Source organism: Perognathus longimembris, chromosome 3 (assembly GCF_023159225.1).
Source record: "Perognathus longimembris pacificus isolate PPM17 chromosome 3, ASM2315922v1, whole genome shotgun sequence".
In the NCBI taxonomy this organism is placed as follows: domain Eukaryota; kingdom Metazoa; phylum Chordata; class Mammalia; order Rodentia; family Heteromyidae; genus Perognathus; species Perognathus longimembris.
The window spans coordinates 53498911-53520684 of NC_063163.1; the positions used below are offsets into that span (position 1 = coordinate 53498911).

A 21774-nucleotide genomic window follows, 5' to 3' on the forward strand; every position below is an offset into this window, starting at 1 on the left:
CATGTGCCACTGGCATCCTATATCATTTTGAATACATTATTCACCTGCTGGTATGTTCAGTTATTTAAAATGTTTAGCTTAGTAGTGGGAATACACTAATTCATTAGCATTTTTCTTTTCATTGGTTCTAAATTGCCGTTATGTATTTGATTCATCTCTGGGACTGTGACTTCTGGATCCAGGTATAATACCTGGTCTTGCTTCACCTCTTAGATCAAAGAAAATATTCATTGTGGAATGAATAATATGTCGTGATAATACTTAACCTTAAAATATTTATGTTCAACCTAGTTCAAGCTCCTGTATTTGAAATCATTAGTAGGCATTGACCTTATGAATTCTACAAATGTAAACATAATTTTATAAGTATTTTTAACTTCTAAGTTAATGAAGTTATTTTCAAATTTTTATACTATCTGTATTTATGCTTAAAGCCATGAGCCCAGAAACCTGATTGTATCAATGTTGAGATCAGTGGTTTCAGCCTCTTGAGTCGCTAGGATTACAGGCATGAGACACAGGTGCCCAGCAGGAACAACTCTTGGAAAACAAGAAGAGGTTCAGTCTGGAACACAAGTAGTGATCAGTCCTTCACAGGAGCAGTGATGCTCCTTTTTTTTTTTTAAATTAAATTTTGTATCAAGAAAACTAACAACAGGTGATGCTGGCAGGGATGTGGCAAAAAGGGAACACTACTACACTGTTGGGAGTGTAAACTTATTCAACCACTTTGGAAAGCAGTGTGGAGGTTCCTCAAAAGGCTAAACATAGAGAGCCCTTATGACCCAGCAACCCTACAAGCAGGATCACACTAAAGCTACCAGCGCAACTATGTTTATTGCAGCACAATTTACCATCACTAAAATATGGAACCAACCCAGATGCCCTTCAGTAGATGAATGGATCAAGAAAATGTGGTACATATACACAATGGAATTCTATGCTTCTATCAGAAGGAAGGACTTAGCCCCATTTGTGAGGAAATGGAAAGACTTGGAAAAAATCATACTAAGTGAGCCAAACCCAAAGAAACATAAACTCTATGGTTTCATTCACTGGAAACAATTAGTACTTGGCCAGGATAGTCCTAGCAGATGAGCACAATAGCTCAATAGTAATGTATATATGATCACATAAAGATGATCCTAAGTGAAATGAACTACAAGATTTGGAAGTAAATAGTTTATCTTTGATGTTGTTATTTCCAATGTACCCTATGAAATTATGCCTTTTTCTTTTGTCTTTCTTCCCCATGCTTTTACCCCTGGTGTCACTGTAACAGACTTTGGTACACAGGGTATTGTACGTATGTTTATCAGAACTAGGAAAGAGGAACACCAAAATGGAGAGATGAAGGGTAAAAGGTGAACCAATGCAACAGCAATACTTATAAGACAATATGCTGTAAACCAACTGTTCGTCTCAGAGGATGGGGAAGAAACCAGGGAGCAGGGGGGAGGTGGGGAAAAAAATGGAGGAGGTAAAAAGTTTGGTAAGAAATGTACTCACTGCCTAATGTATGTAACTGTAACCTCTCTGTACATTTTTTGACAATAATAAAAAAAACAGGATAATTGAAAAAAAATAAAATTAAATTTTGTTGACAAGGTGTTGTGCAAAAGGGGTACAGTTACATAATAAGGCAATGAGTACATTTCTTGTGATATCTTACATCCTCGTTTTTCTTTCTGTTGATGCTCCTTTTACTGGGTAAGAGTAGAACACCTGGAACAGAGCTGGTTAAAGATAAATTTATAAACATGGTGGTGAAGATGCGACTGCTTGACTTGCTTACTCAATAAAATATGGGGTAAAGTCATCAGTTGAGATAGCAGGAAGCTGAGGAAGAATGGCAGTGTTTGAAATTGGGTATTGAGAACGTGAACTAGGCAGGAAGGTGTAACTGTTATTTTTCACAGATGGAAGTGTGGAGCCATACGAGGCAAGTGTGATTGCGTTTGGCAGCTCATCATGCTACACCTCACGCTTTGTGAGGTGTGTAGTAGGTAGACATTAGTTCAAGCCAGCTGACTAAAACAGGGCTGAGGCACTTTGCATTGTGAAGGGGCGGGGGTGGAGAGTGATTTTAATGGCCCATGCACAAGCGAGGTGCAGTCACATGACGGCTGTAGATTTGTTACTCATGGTAGTGAGAGAGTTGTGAGGGTTTGAGGCTGGAGGCAAAGGGAGCTAGGAGAATTTCTGAGTGGGATATTAGAAAATGAAATCTGGCATAAGGAAAGAAGAGTGAGCAGGAAAGCTGCAAATGAAAATCACCCAGGGAGCATTACAAATGACCCACAGCAGGGCACAACGTGACTCAGTTTTTCAAAGCCTCATTGTTCATTTCAGTGGCAGCAGGGTGGAGGGAGAGGATGGCTAGTACCACTAGGGGGCATGAAATCTCAACGTGTCTTTGTTTTCACACAAGGTCTGGTGCCTAGGCTGGCTAGAATTTGAGATCCTCCTATCTTCTGAGTGCTGGGATTACAGACTTTGGGGCTTTTTGAAATAGAAATAAGGAGGTAGAAGGGTTGAAAATAAAGGAATGGAACAAGGAGAAATTTCCACTTTTTCCTGTCGTTGGAACTCTTGTCAGCTTGTAGCAAGTGGGTTTAGGTTCTTAGAATCCTGAATTGCATAATCTGTGTTAAAATCAGGATCCTGGCAAGAAGATGTGGTGATAGAAGGAAGGCATCTGGTTTGTGTTGACTATATTGGACTCTAGCCACTCAATTCCTGTGACCTCAGACAAGAAAGCGTTAGCCACTATACGAATGATTGGGGTGTGCTTTAAGAGAAAGAAAACTTTAGCTGTACAGTAGGTTGCTTTTTGTTCTGGTTTCTTTCAAAGGAGATGGTTGTTAAAACATCGATTGAAAGTCCTTGCTCTGGAGTTAACTGAATGTGTCTTAAAGGGTTCAGCCAGAGGGAATCTGAGATCAAGGCCTAGGTGAGGTCCTTTAGCTTTTTCATTTAAGGCTGGTGTTCTACCACTTGAACCACAGCTCCAATTATGGCTTTTTGCTGGTTAACTGGAGATAAAGAAGGTCACAGACTTTCCTGCCTGGGCTAGCTTTGAACTATGATCCTTCAGATCTCAGCCTCCTGAGTAGCTAGGGCTGCTGGGCGCCTGGCTCAAAATCTGCTTTTTTGACAAAGCATCCTATAGTGAGTCTTACATTTGAGACCAGGAGAGCAGTGTTGTAGTGAACTGCAGTGAACTGAATCACCTGAGCAGCAATAAACTAGGCTGTGAGGTCAGCTTGCAGTCCATGAAGTCAATCTCTGGAAGAGCCTAGGAATTGGTATTCGAAGTTCTCCTGTGGTAATTTAATATGCAGATACATATTTGAACCTCTTGCTCACCACTGGGTTTTACAAGAAAGGTCCCTGTCCCAGCTAGGATCCTGGATTTCCCTCAATAATTTTCAACACCATCTCTATGTCCTTAGCCCAGAGTCTTCACCACAATACTAGTGTCTCAAGGCTAACGTGTCTGATTTCCACCTCACTGACATGCATTTCTCATATCTATAAGTGGCAACCCCCTTCTCTCAGTTGTCTGGACAATCTTACAGGTTTCCTGCATGTTACATAGCATCAGCAAGTCATATCAGCTCTGCCTCTGAAGTATGTCGAGAATATGTCTTCCACTGACCAGGCTACTGCCCGCCCTATTTCCTCACCTTCAAACCTCTACTTCTGCCCTTCCATAGTCTCCTAAAAAGAGGTTGCTTAAAAAATGTAAACTAGATTTGTGTGTGTATGTGTATGTGTGTATGTATGTATATATGTATGTATGCACACAGTGTATGCTGGTCCTGGGACTTGAACTCAGGGCCTTTCATTCTCACTTGGCATTTTTGTTCATAGCTGGCACTCTATCACTTGAGCCACGCTTCCACTTCCAAATGACCTGTCTTTCCAATCACATCAGTTTTCTTTAGTTGTTATTTTTCATAGTACTAGGGATTAAATTCAGAGCCTTGGGCTTGCTAGGCAAGCATTTGAGCCACATCCTCAGGTTAACCCATTTTTATTGTGGCAAAAATATATAGAACTTGAAATCTACCTTTAAGTATGAATATTCACATTTCATAACCACTGTAGAAATTTGTCATCATCCTAAGCAGTTTGATCCTTTTAAGTAGGTCAAAAAGTGTCACTTCTCTGCCCCAAGATGCCAAGTGGCTTTCCATTCAGCAAGGGAATTCGTCCTATATGCCCTAGAGCCCTTTCTGCTTCAATTCTCAAACTATCTTGGTCACTCATTTCATTCTGACTGCTGGCTTCCTTGCTGTCCCTCCAATAAAGTGACCCCACTCCAGTCTTTACATTTGTGTGTATGTGTGTGTTATGTATGTGTGTGTGTATGAGCTCATGCACACGTGTGCCTGCTAGTACTGGGGCTTGAACTCAAGGCTTGAGCGCTGTCCTTTAGCTTTTTCTGCTCAAGGCTGGCTGGCTCTCTACCAGTTGAACCACACCTCCACCTCCAACTTTTTGCTGGTTAATTGGAGATAAGAATGTCATGGATTTGTCTTCCCCGGTCAACTTTGAACCCAAAGCCTCCAATCTGTTCCCTAAGTAACTAGGATTACAAGCACCTGGGTCTTTGATCTTGTTTTTTCCTGCATGGTGCCGCTTTCTCCCAGATAACCATGCCCAAACATCACCTTGAAAGCCTCTTTCCTTTCTCAGGCACCTTTCTACAAATATAATCAACATGCCATAATATTCATTTGGAGTTGCTAAATTTCTAGTGTTCAGCCAGGTGTAAGCTGTGAGGCAGGCAGCCTTCTTTCTAGAATTCTACAGTTCACCAAAAAGAGATCAATGTTTCATAAGACTTAGGATCAGGAACCTTAAAACTTGTGTGGCTACAACAGTTTTAAGTGTATTAATTTCACAGCTGTTCTAACTCATTTGGATTCTAGACAATAGATGGAAGTGAGACCTTTACACACAGCTAAATGTGTAATGTCTTTTAAGAAAAACCAATATTTAGAGATACTAATTTTAATTAAATTATATCCAAGTTAGAGGAGGCCTATTTTGATTGCTTTATTACAGTAGTGGACCAAAAGTGGATATCATGGGCCTGGTGCCAGTAGTTCATGCCTATAATCCTAGCTAGTCCAGAGGCTGAGATCTGAGGATTGAAGTTCAAAGCCAGTCCAGGGAAGAATGCCTGTAAGACTCTTATTTGTGATTAACCATCCCAAAAAAGCTAGAAGTGGAGCCATGGCTCAAGTGGTAGAGCACTAGCCTTGAGCAAAAATTCTCAGGGATAGCACCCAGGACCAGCCTGTATACCCCCCCACCAAAAAAAACTCCTACCATTCCTTATTTCTGGAGCATCTGTTAGGTGCTACACTCTTCTCTGGCATCCCTTTCTCTTTCTCGACTTAGTACCTCAGTGAAAATCAATGCCGTCACAGAGGGACAATAGGATAACCAGGGAGATCTGACCAGGGGACCTAGCTTTTGCTAGACCCAGCTAAGGGATTCCTTTCCCTTCTCCACTTAAGGAAGAAATGGTGAAGATGTAATGGAAACATAGAAAAATGCACTCATACTGACAGAACTTCTATTTTAAAATAAAATTAAGGAAAAATACAAACTCCACTGTTTCTTTTTCCTTTTTGCCAGTCCTGCGGCTTGAACTCAGGGCCTGGGCTCTGCCCCTGGCTTCTTTTGCTCAAGGCAAGCACTTTACTACTTGAACCACCACACCACTTCTGGCTTTTCCAGTTTATGAAGTTCTGAGGAGCTTCATGAATGGTAGGCAAGCACTCTACCACTAAGCCACATTCCCAGCCCTCCACTGTTTATGACAGATCACAACATACTGGGGACATCCTTTTTTTGTTAAGGAGTCAGCCAGCATGGTGGTTCATTGTGAGATAAGAAGGCTTCAGTGGAAAGCTCTCAAACATGACCGGTTAGTCCTTGTAACTGTGACTCCCACAAACACACTTTGAGAGGTTGCTGGAGTCACAGCTCAAGTGGTAAGAGTGCATGTCCAGGAGGCATGAGGCCCCAGGGTCGATTTATCCACAATACCACCAAAAAACCAATCTTAATAATCTAGAAAGTCCTTAAAAGATCTATTTGTAGTTATATCTATGGCAATAGCAACAAAACATTCTTGGGTCAGATTCTTCCCTCCTGCCTGATAGTCCTATAAAATGATTACTGATAGCTGGGCACTGCTGGTTCAGGCTTGTAACCCTAGCTACTCAGGAGGTTGAGATCTGAGGATTGCGGTTTGAGGCCAGCCAGGGGAAGAAAGTCTGTGAGACTCTTCCCTCCAGTGAATCCCCAGAAAAAAAAAATACTAACGATTCAATAAACTTAGGCAGGTTAGATTTGTTATTCCAAGTAAAATAAGAGTAGGGAGGCAGTGTGAATTAGATTGCTGTGTGTGTCTGAGTTCTTACTTTTCTAGGGAATAGGGAGGTGTCAGGGACAGAATGAAAAGTCCTACTACTTTTGCCTGTTCACCATACAGTTGATTTGAAGATTGTAAAGATGGCAACCTAATGTTTGTTTCTGAAAAACTAGAGCCCTCCTTCCTCTCTGGGTTTTCTCTGTGGTTCATTACAGAGAATTAGAGAAAGGGCCCAGTCGCGCGCGTGTGTGTGTGTGTGTGTGTGTGTGTGTGTGTGAGAGAGAGAGAGAGAAAGAGAGAGCGAGAGAGAGAGAAAGAAAGAGAAAGACTATTGCAGAGGTATAATCCTCTGGTCAAGGGCTTTGTACTTCAGATCCCCAGTGGGTGCCACCCATAGGATACTTGTGAATGGCACCCTGAAGTTGTCAACTGTGGCATCCCGCCTGGCAAACCATGTCCATGAACCAGAAAGAAAATGCATGCTCACGTGTATTTTGTCTTTTTCTTTTTAGTCTAAAGAAAGTTCCGAACAGATTATCAAGATCACATCACAAAAACTTTAAATGTATTTACAGAGTGAATAAGTTACATAGATAAGCTTTGAATATGTTTTCGGTGTGCAACAAATTCACATGCACACATCTAACACTTGACAGCCATAAATTTCAGGAGAAAACTCAAGAATGGCCCTTTACATATATATTACAAATAAAATATGACATTATTCTTAAGAAAGTGACAACTCATATTTTACCTTTATGATTCTACTGTGGCTATCCAAATAGATACTAAAATATGCATGCGTGACAGGTGAAAAGACATAGAATTGATAATGCAAGTAACTTTTCTCTACAAAATGGCAAAGTTAATTAAAATTAACACTCATCCTTCTGTAGTATAAATATGCTCATAAAAGCAACCTTCTAGTAAAAAGCAGCCAAGATCCTTAAAAAGAGTCTCTCTGGATCATTTCTGGTGCAAAGAGATCCAGGCCCTTTAGAAACAGTAGCCTAGCAACATAAGAAAGGTATTTCATAGCAGCTCCTTTTAGATACAGTAATTGTATTCAAATAACAGTGTACATGAAATTGTAGTCCATTTACAATTCCCTTTTCAAAAACACAGGCTTGTCAGCTTTTGACCGGCTTTCAATTTTTTCAATGGCCAGCTTCATTCTGCCTGCCTCCTTCTCAGCCCACCAAAACAAACAAGAAACAAAGGAAAACAAAAGATCAAAGAAAAGGAGAAAGGGAACAAATGTACAAGTTTTAGAATATAAAACTTTTTAGTGAAGAAAACATTGCACTTTTTTGCCAATCTAAAACCGCTTCTAGAAAGGAAGGTATTGTTCAGGGTCGGCTTTGGTATGCGATGTAAGTGATTCCTTCAGTAGTGAGTTGCATGTGCTCAGGAAAGGAAAACACACAGGTGCCACACAGCGAGGTGGGTGGAGTCTGTCTCCAGAGGTCCTAGGCTACCTTGGTTCTTAGAGTATTGCTACATGTTGGAAGTTCTGCCATCGTCTTTAGAAAAAGTCCTACAGGTAACAAGAGGGAGAACAGTCTGTCCAAGCCTTGCAAAGGCTGAGAAGACACTGAAAGACATCGCCCCAGCACGGCAGCACCCCCAGCTTGGAAAGCATGGGGGGTGGGTGGCTCCTGTCAGAGACTAGTGCCAGAAACACTGGAGTCTGGGAGGAAAGCAGTGAGGACTCGGTAACTCTGGGCCCTGCGGATCATGTCCCGGATCTCCATGTTCAACTCCATCAGCTTGGTGCAGATTTCAGTTAAGCTCTGGTTAGACCCCACCAGTGCGTAGGTACCCGTCTGTCCAAGGGTTTGGTGACGGAAATAAATATTCAGTAGTGTCTGGACTTCATCGTCAGAACTGCTTCCAAAGATGTCGTTGGGCCAAAGACTTCTGAAGTCAAGAAAAAAACAGCAGAGATTAGAGGAGTTGTTGCTTACAAAGGCTGTAGGTCACAAATTATCATTAGTATAAGAATATTACTTGCAAAAATGCTTTATACGAATAGGAGTATGGCTCAAGTGGTAGATCACCTGCCTATCAAGAGAGGTCCTGATTTTAAACTCCAGTACTATCCAAAAAGGGGGTAAACTGTGTGTGTGTGTGTGTGTGTGTGTGTGTGTGTGTGTGTGTGTGTGTGAGCGTGCGCTGATTCTGGGGCTTGAACTCAGGGCCTGGGCACTATCCCTTAGCTTTTTTAAATCAAGGATGGTACTGGGCCACTTGAGCCACACTTCCCTTTTCATATATTTGCTGGTGAATTGGAGGTAAGACAGACTTTTCTGGCCAGGCTGGTTTTGAACTGGGATCCTCAGATCTCAACCTCTTAAGTAGCCAGGTTTACAGGAGTGAGCCAACATTGCCTGGCTGAGATAATCTCTTAGTATATGATTGATCCATCTTATGTATACAATTTCTTAGGTTTTCATATATTCAGAGTTATACAAATATTATGATTAGACATTATTGTTTTTCATAAACCCATAAAAGTATACAGATATCAGAATGGAATTTTTTTGCTGTTGTTGTGGGGCTTGAACTCAGGGCCTGGGTGTTCTCCTTGAGCTCTTTTTCTCAAGGCTAGCACTCTAGCCATTTGAGTAACAGCTCTACTTCCAGTTTTTGAATAGTTAATTGGGTATAAGAGTCTCATGGAGACTTTTGTGCCTGGGCTGGCTTCAAACTGGGGTGATCCTCAGATCTCAGCCTTCTGAGAAGCTAGGATTACACTGATGTTCAGCCAGAATGGAATTTTAAAGCACCTAATTTGCTATGGCACCTTGGTTCTAACCAATTGGAAGGCAGTATAAAAATACTTGAGAGCTTGGAACTGCTGTCTCTCACCTACAGTCCTAGCTACTAAGGAAACTGAGACATGAAGGATCAACAGTTTGGAGTAATTCTGGAAAATTCCACAAGACTCTTATCTCCAATTAAGTAGCAAAATACTAGGCTGGAGGTGTCACTCAAGTGGAAAAGTGCCAGCTGGGCTTTAAAGCAGAGGGAGGCTTTGGAGCCCACCCCCATGCTATCGAGTGTATTCCTGCTTTATTCTTTCTTCCACTTAGGTAAAACTGGGATTTCCCATTAAAAAAAGGCAAGGGATGGTTTGAAGCTCTTGAGTTAAAATCCTGGTACTGGCACGCATATTCATGCACATGTGTGTGTGCACACACACTCTCACATAAAGGGAGGAAAAGACCCTCCCTCCCCATTTTTCCCCCTGTGGTGAATCCATCCATCCCTAACCACTGAAAAGTCAGGATCAGATGCATTTCCTGTAAAAGCATCTCTAAAAGAAACAGCAGAGTGACCTGCATTCCCGGATTTGCCGCAAAGCTTTGCCCAGCTCGTTGTTCTTCAGGCACTCCAGCATGGACTGGATGGCGGCTTCGGTGGATGTGAACGTGGGCTCCGACCATGCTCCCTCTATGTAGAGAGGGTCTGCGGCGATGGCTGCAGTGGCCTCCTTCAGGTTCCTCTTCAGGTCACTCAGTTCCCTGGACATATTCAGCAGCTGTTTTTGTCAACCAACAAACAAATGTATTTTAGGCACAGGTTGGGTTTTTCCTTCCACAGGAAAGATATTTGATGATGTGGTTCTGGTTTAGCATAGACAGTATCCCGGTTTTAAAAAAAAAAGTGACTGCATTACGTGGCGCATCTTTGCATGTTTTAAGCATTAAATACCTTTAAGTATCAACAGTAAATGACTTTACATGTCAACACATGATGAGGACTTCATTGAAAATGTTTTCTTTTTGTTTAACTAGGAAGACCATAAATACAAAGGTAGAATGCAAAAGGGAACACGCTCAAGGGTAGGGCAGATCAGGGTTCAAATACCAACTCTGTAGGACAGTAGGGTCCTCTTATCCATAGGAGATAAGTTCTAAGACACACACCCCCCCAACAGAGGATGCCTGAGACCTTGGATATTACTGGATCTAAAATATACTTTATTACTATATTTTTCCTATATATATCTATGACAAAGCTTACTATACAAATTATACACAATAAGAAATTATTGTTAATTATAATAATACATCAAAACAAAAGTTATTAAAATGTATGATTTTTTTTCTTCTGGAAATTTCCATTTAATTTTTTTGGGGGTAGAAGTTGACTGTGGGTAACTGAAATCATGGAAAGCAAAACAAGATGAGGGGAACAACTCTACTGCTATAATCTGAATCAGATTTGTCCCCTGAACTCATGCAAGGGTTAACCCCCAAAGTCTAACACTGATGGTGTACAGAGGGCATTTAACCAGACTCTGGTGGCTAGAGGTGGAGCCTTTGGGAAGTAATGAGATTAGGCCATACCAATGGAATGGTGGTAGTTGAATTCTGGTGGCTTTATAAGGAGGGAGATAATATACACAGAGATATACAGGGCTTCCTTTATGATGTAGTGCTAGACAGAACCTAGGCTATGCTCTGTCGACTTGCAGCCTCTAAAGCTGAGCTAAATAAACCTTTCATCTTTATAATGTTGCTGGCTTCTAGCATTTTGTTATAGCAATAAAGGGCTGGCTAACAGACTATGTGTATGGATGCAGTCAAGTAAATGGACTTTCATGCACCTCATGTTTCTCATCTGTCAGGCTATTACCCACCCATCAGGCTATTTTAAAGGTTAACTGAAATAATATATAAAATATGTAGTACAGTTTGGCACACACGTGCTCAGTAAATTGTTAACACGAACAGTATTCTAACCATGGGTTCCGCACTTGTTCTGTGCCATGGAAGAAGCCTGAATACATAATTTTAAAGGAATAATTTTAAAGTAATCTTAGTATGCTACAGAAGCAAAGGGTATTTCCCCTCAAAATTACTGGATGTAAGCCAGGCATAGTGCCATGTGCCTGTAGTCCCAGCTACCTGGAAAACTGAAGCAGGAGGATCACTTTGAACTCGGCAGTTCAAAGCTGGGGAATACAGCAAGACCTGGTCTCAAAAAAAAAAAAAAAAGACTGGAACTAAAGATTCCACAGCATTACACTGTACATCCCAAGAGAGAGTCCATGGCTTCCATACTTCTGGTTTCCTCAAAATATATACGATAACTGTTCCACAGTTTGCTCTTAAGAACATTAAAAAAGGGGCTGGGAATATGGCCTAGTGGCAAGAGTGCTTGTCTCGTATACATGAAGCCCTGGGTTTGATTCCCCAGCACCACATATATAGAAGATGGTCAGAAGTGGCACTGTGGCTCAAGTGGCAGAGTGCTAGCCTTCAGCAAAAAGAAGCCAGGGACAGGGCTCAGGCCCTGAGTCTAAGGCCCAGGACTGGCAAAAAAAAAAAAAAAAAAAAGAACATTAAAAAAACATTACTATTATATTTAAGGTTCTTTTTCCTTCTTTTGTTGGGTTAGGCCCACAAGGCCCAGCCATAGGTCTGAGATGGCATCTCAGCCCGGAGAGCGGTGGGGAGGCATGGTGTGATGCCACAGGTCTAGGAGATAATCAGGGCGGTTAGTCAGGGATTCCTCACGGGAGGAAGCCTTATAAGGGGTCCTGACAGTGGGAGACATCTATGTCCTGATTGCTGTCAATTTAACACTTAGGAGATGGGAGAACATGTATCACAATGTAGGGGCTCCAGAAGGAAGTGGTGTCTATGCTTGTCTGGTCTTTTATATTCCAGAACCCTCAAATGTATACTTCATGTCAGATACATAGAAGACATGATTTTTTTTTTTTTTTTTGCCAGTCCTGGGCCTTGGACTCAGGGCCTGAGCACTGTCCCTGGCTTCTTTTTGCTCAAGGCTAGCACTCTGCCACTTGAGTCACAGTGCCACTTCTGGCCATTTTCTGTATATGTGGTGCTGGGGAATCGAACCCAGGGCTTCAAGTATACGAGGCAAGCGCTCTTGCCACTAGGCCATATCCCCAGCCCAAGACATGATTTAAACAGAAGCAAGCAGACCAGAAATGTCTTAGTGACCTCAGTGCTCACAAGTGAAGATACCTGCGTGAAGTGCTCATTTCATCTCTGGTGGGCATATACACAGAACAGGGATTGTTGAGTTAGATGGTAACTCTATTTCTAATTTCCCTGGAATCTCTATTCAGTTTTCTGTAATGGCTGTGCCCAAAGTCACTAGTAGCAGTGTTCATTTTTCATGTGTTTATGTGTTCATAAGCACATTTTCTCTCTCTCTCTCTTCTCTCTCTCTCTCTCTCTCTCTCTCTCTCTCTCTCTCTCTCTCTAAATAACCATCCTCATTGGCAATGAAGTGACATCTTGTGGTGGTTATAATTTGCCTTTCTCAGATGGTTAGTGAAGTTGCACATCTCTTCATAGACTGTTGGGTTTGTTTTTTTTTTTTTTTGGAAATGCCTGTTCAAGTCCTTTGCCTTTCTTTCAAATGGGTTGTATTTTGAGTTGTAAGAGTTTATGTTTTGGATACTAAACCCTTATCACATATATAGTCTGTAAATGTTTTTTTTCCACTCCATAGGTGGCATTTCACTTTGTTGGTGTTTCACTTGCTGTGAAAAAAAGCTTCTGTTCTGTGATGTCTTATTTACAGATTTCTGTTCTTGTAGCCATTTCATGTAATTTTTTTTGTGGAACTAGGGTTTGAACTCAGGGTCTTATGCTTGTCAACCAGGTGCCTGACCACTTGAGCCATGCTCCCAGATACCTCTTGTGCCTTTTTAAATGTGATATCCAAAGTCATATCAAGGCTAGGGTTGAAGAGCTTTTCTTGGAGTTTTATGGTTCAGTTCTTGTAGTCAGGAATTCTATTCACCCCTTTGAGTTGATTTGATTTATTTTCACTTTTTTTGGTGGCACTGGGATTTGAACTCAAAGCCTCATTCATGCTTCACAGGTATTTTGCCACTTGAGCCATGTCTCCAGACACTTTTTGCCTTAAAGTATTTCTTTTTTTGCTGGTACTGAGGCTTGAACTCAGGGCCTCATGCTCACTTAGCTCTCTTGTTTCATAGGTGCTTACTATTTGAATCATGCCTCTTGCCTTTTTGCTGGTTAATTAGAGATGGGGACTCAACAGACTTTTATGCCCAAGTTGGCTTTAAACCTTGATCCTCCAGATCTCAGCATTTTGTATAGGTAGGGTTATAGTCATGGGTCACTGGTATCTTGCTTGCCTTAGTTACTTTTGAGGTATGCTGTTGATTTATGCCCAAGTCACCTTGGGCTCTGATCCTCCTATTTATGCTTCCCTGGTTTTCTGGGGATGATAGTGGTGTGCTATTGTACCCAGATATTGTGCTTCTCCAGTAGCAAAGATAATAAATGTACTTCGTGCCCAGTTATTGGCAGAGATGGAGTCTCTTGAAACTTAAAAAAAAATTTTTTTTTGGCCTGGCTGGGTCTGAACTGCAATCTCCCTATCTCTGCCTAGCTCAAAGTAGTTAGAAATACAGCCTTGAGCCACTGCCCACAGCCCAGTTTCATTCTTTGCATGTGGAAATCTAGTGGTTTCAACACCACACATTGAAGAGACTTTCTTTTCTCCATTGTGTCATCTTGGTACCTATGCTTAAAATTAATTGAATATACACATACATATACACACATTTGGCTACATTGGTTTGCCTGCACAATTTCATGTAGCCAAATATGCATGTGCACTCATGTACTTTCATAAAAGTGATTTTCTTGATTAGTTTTTCAGCAGTGTCATTTTCTTTTTTTTCTTTTTTTTTTTTTTGGCCAGTCCTGGGGCTTGGACTCAGGTCCTGAACACTGTCTCTGGCTTCTTTTTGCTCAAGGCTAGCACTCTGCCACTTGAGCCACAGCGCCACTTCTGGCCATTTTCTGTATATGTGGTGCTGGGGAATCGAACCCAGGGCCTCATGTATATGAGGCAAGCACTCTTGCCACTAGGCCATATCCCCAGCCCAGCAGTGTCATTTTCTAATGACAAAATGTTATTGATTTTATATACTTATAGTGCTATTTTATTTTTTTTTTCCCTGTGGAATTGCTGGGATTTTCTACATATAGTCCTTGCTCCTGTGCTAGTTCTCTCCTGAGTAGAAGCTGTGCGTGTAGGCATCTCTGCGTTGTCAGATCTTAATGAAAAAGCTTTCATTTGTTCCTCATTGATAATGTTGTTTTTTTGCCAGTACTGGGTATATACTCACGGCTTTGCACTTGCTGGGTTTGCTTCCTCAGGTGGTTGTCTACCACTTAACCCATGCCCCCAGTCAAACAGTGAGTTTTTAATAAATGCTTTTTATTAGGTTACTAATAACTGTTCAGATTTTTCATCAATAAGGGATGTTGAACTCTGTCACATGCTTCTTTTCATTAATTGAAATGACATCATTAATTCTGTTGATGTGATGTATTTTCATTGATGGATTGTACTATGTTAGATATGTCAGGGATAAATCCCACTTGGTCATGTGGGATTCTTTGATGTTGCTGAATTTGGTTCTTTAGTTTATTTGGCAGTACTGACATTTGAACTCAGCACTTTGGCTTTGCTAGGCACGTACTTTACCATTTAAGTCATGTCCTGGCTGCTAATATTTTATTGAGGATATTTGCATTACTGTTTATCAGACATAACTGGCCTGTACGTTATTTACAGTGCCTTTGTCTATTTAGGTATTATTGGTGTTTGTTAATATTCTCTCTAGCTCTATTGTGTGTTTGTGTGTGTGTGTGCACATGCATGCGTGTGTGTATGTGTCCACAAGCATGCCAATCCATGGGCTTGAACTAAGAGCTTGGATGCTGTTCTTGAGCATGTTTTCATTCAAGGCTAGTGCTCTACAACTTGAACCACAGCTTCACTTCTTTTTTTTTTTTTTTTTTTTTTTTTGCAGGGTGGTGGTGGTGGTGGTGGTGGTGGTGGTAATTGGAGAGGAGTCTCTTGGACTTTCCTGTCCTGTCCTGTCGGCTTCAAATCATGCTCCTCAGATCTCAGCCTAGGATTACAAGCATGAACTATTAGCACTAGGTTTTTTTTGTGTGTGATAGTATTGGTACTTGAACTCAGGGCCTTGCACTCTAGCTTTGCTTTTTGGTGCAGTCACGGGCATGCCTGCTTGGACTAGCTTCTAACTGTGATATGCAGAGCTCAGCCTGCTGAGTAGCTAGGATTCTAGGTCTTAGCTACAGGCACTAGGCATCTAGCTCTGTTTTGTCGTTGTTATTGCCAGTCTGGGTCTTGAACTCTTAGGCCGGTGCACTGTTCCCAAACTTCTTTTGCTCAAGGCTAGTGCTCTACCACTTGAGCCCATCACCACTTTCAGCCTTTTCTGAGTACTTTATTGGAGATGAGCCTCTTATGAACTTTCCTGCCTGGGCTGGCTTTGAACCACAATCCTCAGTAGCTAGGATCACAAGTATGAGCCACTGGCTTTTGGCTGTTTACTTCTATTTTTTGAGAAGACTTTAAGAAGAATTGGTACTAATTTTTAATGCATGTTTGGTAGAATTTAGCCATGAAATGCAGTTTTCTTTAGTTGGAGGTTTTGAGCTTCATACTTCTTCAGTCTCTTTGTTATTGGTCTGTGCTGCAAGCTCTGTTTCATCCTACTTTAATCTTGGTGGGCTCTATGTCCTAAGAACTTGGCTGTTTCCTTTACATTATCCTGTTTGTTAACATATAGTTGTATATAATAGTCCCTTATGATTCTTTTTATTTCTGGGTCATCTATTTTTCTATCCCTCTTCTCCCCTCAAACTACTCTCTCTCGTTCCAGCACTGAGGCTTTGACTAGGTCCTCATGCCTTCTCTCAGCATTTTTGCTTACAGCTAATGCTGTACTACTTCAGCTGAGCCTTCACTTCGGGCTTTTTGCTGGTTAACTGGAGATAAGTCTCAGGGATTTGTGTGTCCAGGCTAGCATTGAACCTTGACCCTCAGATCTCACCCTTTGGAGTACCTAGGATTACAGGGTGAGCCACTGGGGCTCAGCTTTCTACTTGGTTTTCTGACTGAGCTTTTGTTTTCCTTTTTAGGTCTGTCTGTCCATCTCTCTCTTTCCTCTCACCTCTCTTGTCTCGCTCCCTTTGTTCCTTCTTGGTACTGGGGTTTGAACTCCAGGGCATTGTGCTTGGCTCAGCAGGTTCTGTATCACTTGATCCATGCTGTCAGCCCTTTTTTGCTTTTAAAAAAATAGGGTGTTATGCTTATGTCCACGCTGGATTGAACACAATCTTCTTATTTATGGTCCCCTGAAAACTAGAATAGGCACACATCCCCATACTCAGCCTTTGTTGGTTGAGATTGGATCCGATGGACTCTTTTGCCATGGCTGGCCTTTAACTGTGATGCTTCTAATCACTGCCTCCAGAGTCGGTACGATTATAGATGTGAGCCACAATGCTTGGCCTTAAATTTTAAATGCTTGGCCACCTAGGCCTTAAATTTTTGTTTACTTTTTCAAAGAACTGACTCTTAGTGATATTTAAAATGATTTTTTTTTCCTGTTCTCTAATTTCGAATCTGATTTTCTTTTGGAACTAAATCCAAAGTTAGCTGTATGAGGTGGAATGCTAGGTAATTCATTTGGGATGTTTTGCTTGTTTATTGTTTTGGTGGCATTGGAGTTTGAACTCGGGTCCTTGCACTTGCTTCCTTAGCTGGCTTAGGACTGCCAGAGCTACATCTCCAGCCCAGCTTTTTGCTGTTCTTTTTTCCCCTCTGCATGGGATTGGCCCCTCACTGTGATCCTCCAGATCTCGACCTCCTAAGTAGTGAGTTATGGTAGTTTTGTTGATTCTTTGTTCTTTTCTCTTTCTCTATGGTTGTCTACCTTTGTGGTTTAATAATTTATTGTGTACTAAACTGATTATCATATTTTTGTTGTTACCATTGTTGTTATAGGAAGTATAGTAGTAAACTGATACCTTCAGTCCTAGATTGAACCACGATCTGCTTACTTACGCATAGGTACATGTCACCCTACCCAGACTTTTATTAGTTGACATTGGGTCTGTAGGCTAGAATGGTAGAACACTTATCGAGCATGTGCAAGGCCAACACATTAATGCCTTTTCTATAAGAGCACCACCACCCAATGCCTTTGACTTCTCAATTTTTGTTGTCATGATGTATTTTTTGTACTGTATGTTTAATAGTGTAACTTATTGTAGTTACTCTGTGTGTACATGTGTGCACGCATGCGTGCACTTGCATGTGCGTGCTGGGACTTGAATTTAGGGCCTGGAGGCTGCCCCTTATCTCTTTTGTTCAAGACTGGCACTGTATTATATGAGCCACAACTCTACTTCCAGCTCTTCTTGGAGGTTAATTGGCAATAAGAGTTGCAGGGACTTTCCTGCCTGGGCTGGTTTTGAACCATGATGCTCAGATCTCAGCCCTCCTCAGTAGCAAGGATTATAGACATGAGCCATTGATGCTCAACATTATTGTAGTTACTTCATGTTTTCATGATGATTATTGTCCTTTTACTTCTGGGAAAAGCAAGAATTTCTCATTAAGAAATTTTTCAGGGGGCAATAATGGAATATGAACTCATGATCTCATGCTTATTAGGCAGTTGCTATACCACTTGAGCCACAATCCCAGCTGAGGCATTTCTTTTATGGCTGATTATTAATGGTGATGATTTCTTTAGCTTTGTTAATTGGGCAGAGTCTCAGAGATGGAGCAATCCAGTGACCTTCAAAGCAGGGTGTCTTATATCAGCGACTTTAGTTTCAAAATGGTGTAGAGGAGTAGCAGCTTGGGTCATGGGGTGGAGCGTGGAGCTGGGGAGGTTGAAGAAGATGATGTGAGCTACATAGCTGGAGTACTTCTGCCCCCAGGCTGTGAGGGAGGGCAGGCTTCTCCAGTAGCTGACACTGGACATCTGCACCAGTAACAAGCCTGCTGAGGACCTCTTGCTTACTTACTCCTCACAGAGAAAATCCATCTAGGTCCTGAATTGACCCCACTGGCTGGGTAGGCAGCAGAGGCCATCCTGAGTTCTGTGTTCCTCAGGGTCTTGCCTTGCTCTAAGCTGGCCTCTTCTTGTTCATTGTTTTGGTCCTTTGAAAGGATCAGACACCTCCAGTTGTCCATCTTGCTGTAATTGTCTTTTTTCCCCCCTCTTGGCTGGTATTGGGGCTTGAACTCAGGGCCTGGGCACTGTCCCTTAGTTTTTTTTTTTTTTTTTTTTTGCCCGTCTTGGGCCTTGGACTCAGGCCTGAGCACTGTCCTGGCTTCTTTCTGCTCAAGAGCTAGTACTCTGCACTTGAGCCACAGTGCCACTTCTGGCCGTTTTCTATACATGTGGTACTGGGGAATTGAACCTGGGGCATCATGTATGCGAGGCTATATTCCCAGCCCCTAGTTTTTTTTTTTTTTAATAAGAGTAAGTTTATTTGAAAGTAGAAGGGAAATCTGTGAAAGAAACGTTTGGGGCCTCTCTTCCATTTGGAGAGGACCCTGTCTCTTAGCATTTTGTTCAAGGCTGGTACTCTACCACTTGAATCACAGCTCCATTTCTGGCTTTTTGGTGGTTAATTAGAGATAGAATTACATGGACTTTCCTGCCTGAACTGATTTTGTTTTTTTTGGTTGCCAGTCCTAGGGCGTGGACTCAGGGCCTGAGCACTGTCCCTGTCTTCTTTCCTCTCAAGGCTAGTACTCCACAGCTCCACTTCTGGCTTTTTTCTACATATGTGGTGCTGAGGAATCGAACCCAGGGCTTCATGTATACGAGGTGAGCACTTTACCACTAGGCCATATTCCCAGCCCCTGCCTGAACTGATTTTGAACTTTGGTCCTCAGATCTCAGCCTCCTGAGTAGCTAGGATTATAGGCATAAACCACAGGTGCCAATTGCTTTTTTTTTTTTTAACATGGAAGATGGGAGTATGAGTTTAGTTTGCATGTCCTCTATTTTTGAGCAAAGACACACTCTAAGGATCCTGTTAATAACTTTTTTTTGAAAGAGTTAAGAGTAATATTTGTCTTTTATTGGATAGTTTGTATAATTGGGTAGAGAAAGACTGGTTTGTGATTAATCCATAAGCCAAAGATTTGACATTGATTACCACATTCATGCTGGCTTTTGAAAGTATACCTGAATATCATTTTTCCCCTTCTGTCAAATTGAGTGATAGATGACAAAATGGTTGTCATTCTCAGTCTCTTTTGTAGATCTTTCTCCTTTGTCCCTTGGTGAGGCAGTATGGTTTCCCAGGCTCTAGCTGCTCTTAGTGGATGAGGCCATCTAGTCCTGTCTAGTATGGTGACTGCATCATAACCTTTCATCTACATATCTTAACTGCAGGTCTTCATATGTAACCACTTGTAAGATAGCAGTCATTAAACCCAGTAATACAGGTCTAGTGGGCGAAGGGAGAAGGCATGACTTCCTGAATGTACAACTGCCTCATAGTCCTTCATAAACCCTTGTGTCAGCTGTCATACCATTGGTCACCTGACTCATTTGAGATAGGGCTTCAACTTTGCCCTCCCCTGGCCTCCAGCAGTTTCATTGATCTTTTTTTTTTTTTCATTGACCTTTTTGTCTCTCCTATTTCTTTTTTTTTTTTTTGCCAGTCCTGGGCCTTGGACTCAGGGCCTGAGCACTGTCCCTGGCTTCCTTTTTGCTCAAGGCTAGCACTCTGCCACTTGAGCCACAGCGCCACTTCTGGCCGTTTTCTGTATATGTGGTGCTGGGGAATCGAACCCAGGGCCTCATGTATACGAGGCAAGCTCTCTTGCCACTAGGCCATATCCCCAGCCCCTCTCCTATTTCTTTTTTCTGCTCCATACCTACTGAATACTTCTGTCCTAGTTGATTTCAGCAGGTTCACATCTTGCCTTTACTTCTCTAGTCTACTTGTCATCATATCCATTTTCTACATTGTAAAGGTCTTGCCAAAGATGCAGAGAAGCATCTTCTCCTTACCTCTGGTTTCTTTTTTTTTTTGGCCAGTCCTGGGCCTTGGACTCAGGGCCTGAGCACTGTCCCTGGCTTCTTCCCGCTCAAGGCTAGCACTCTGCCACTTGAGCCACAGCGCCGCTTCTGGCCGTTTTCTGTATATGTGGTGCTGGGGAATCGAACCTAGGGCCTCGTGTATCCAAGGCAGGCACTCTTGCCACTAGGCTATATCCCCAGCCCCTACCTCTGGTTTCTTGCTTTCTATCATTGCTCCTTTCCCACTGGTATCTTACAGTCTACTAGTACAACCTACTTTCAGTTGCTTTCTCTCTGTCACCACGTTTATGTGAACACTTTTGTTCTTACTGAACTTCAATTCCATGCATCTACTTCTTGTAAGATTGCTCTCTGTGTCTTCTGTGAGCTTTAGTCAAGTTAGATGGGTGTTCTCTGTGCTTCCACAGTTGCTTGTGCACACCACTATCACTTTCCTTTACTCCTAGGAAAACTCTGGCCCACTTGGGAATAGTATACTCAAATTATGTTGCAGTTTACACCTAATAATATCAAAGCATCCTTGATGCTAAATGAGGCACAGAAACGGAAGACACCCAGACAACACACAATCATTTCCTTAAAGGTAAGGACAAATGTAAAGAACTCCTTAGTAGTCTGCTCTGGAAAACCTCTGAAACAGGAGAAACAGAAATAAATTCAAGCCATTTATTTCTGACCTGTACTTGAGCAAAATAATTACGTGGGAATGAAATCACTTGGACAGTTGTAAAAGGAGAGGAGGACACAGAACAAAGCTGACAGTGTTTGTGGCAGGATGCCGGGTGGGCAGGCACAGGGACTCACCTCCGGCATGGAGCTCACTTCATGCACCTGGCCGATGAGCTTACAGTAGGACTGAAAAAGCAACAGCAGCTGGAAGTGTAGCTTATATAACCTCTGACACAGTTCCAGTTGCTAAAGAGAGAATGTGCAGGGGAAGAAATTGTTATTAAGGCTCATTCTAATATACCTAGTGAAATCTCAGTGGACACAGAACACACATTTTTTTTTAAATTAAGGAAATAACTAGCTGTTACCATTCCCAAATGAAACAACAACAACAAAAATGTCCAGTCAATAAGTATCAGCGAGGAATTCACAGTATAATATAGAATGGCATATTCTACATAGTGGAGGATGGCTAGAGGAGTGGCCCTATAAAAAGGACCAAGCAAACCACCATATTTCTATTGGTATTTGCTAATTTGCTACCTATAAATTATAGCTGAGTGGCTGTGTAAATTTTAATATGTGACAAATTGGTTTTAAAAACAAAGAATTTTTTTATCCAAAGCATAGTCAAAAGGCAAAACGTGAAGTAGTTCTAGGGGTTAGATTTGTCAATTGAGAAGATGTCTGGGAGATCACTGTGAAACAGGACAGTTGTAGCTGCTTTCCAGAGTGAGACTCAACACAAGCCACAGGGTCCTGGCCTGGGAGCACTCTGTCAGTC

The 21774-nt window shown here is 41.9% G+C and overlaps 1 protein-coding gene across 6 annotated transcripts in view; it reads right to left on the reverse strand.

Annotated features, from left to right (window-relative positions):
• Positions 1-6887: 6887 nt before the first annotated feature.
• The window catches only part of Fry (FRY microtubule binding protein), a 348931-nt gene continuing 334044 nt past the window's right edge, over positions 6888-21774 (reverse strand). For all 6 annotated transcript variants that reach the window (XM_048341548.1, XM_048341549.1, XM_048341547.1 and 3 more), the window contains 3 exons: positions 21126-21236; positions 9739-9941; positions 6888-8317 (listed from right to left, as the gene is read on the reverse strand). In XM_048341548.1, the coding sequence (XP_048197505.1) occupies positions 8059-8317; positions 9739-9941; positions 21126-21236 (573 nt within the window). In that variant the 3' untranslated portion in view covers positions 6888-8058. The remainder of the gene's footprint in view (positions 8318-9738; positions 9942-21125; positions 21237-21774) is intronic.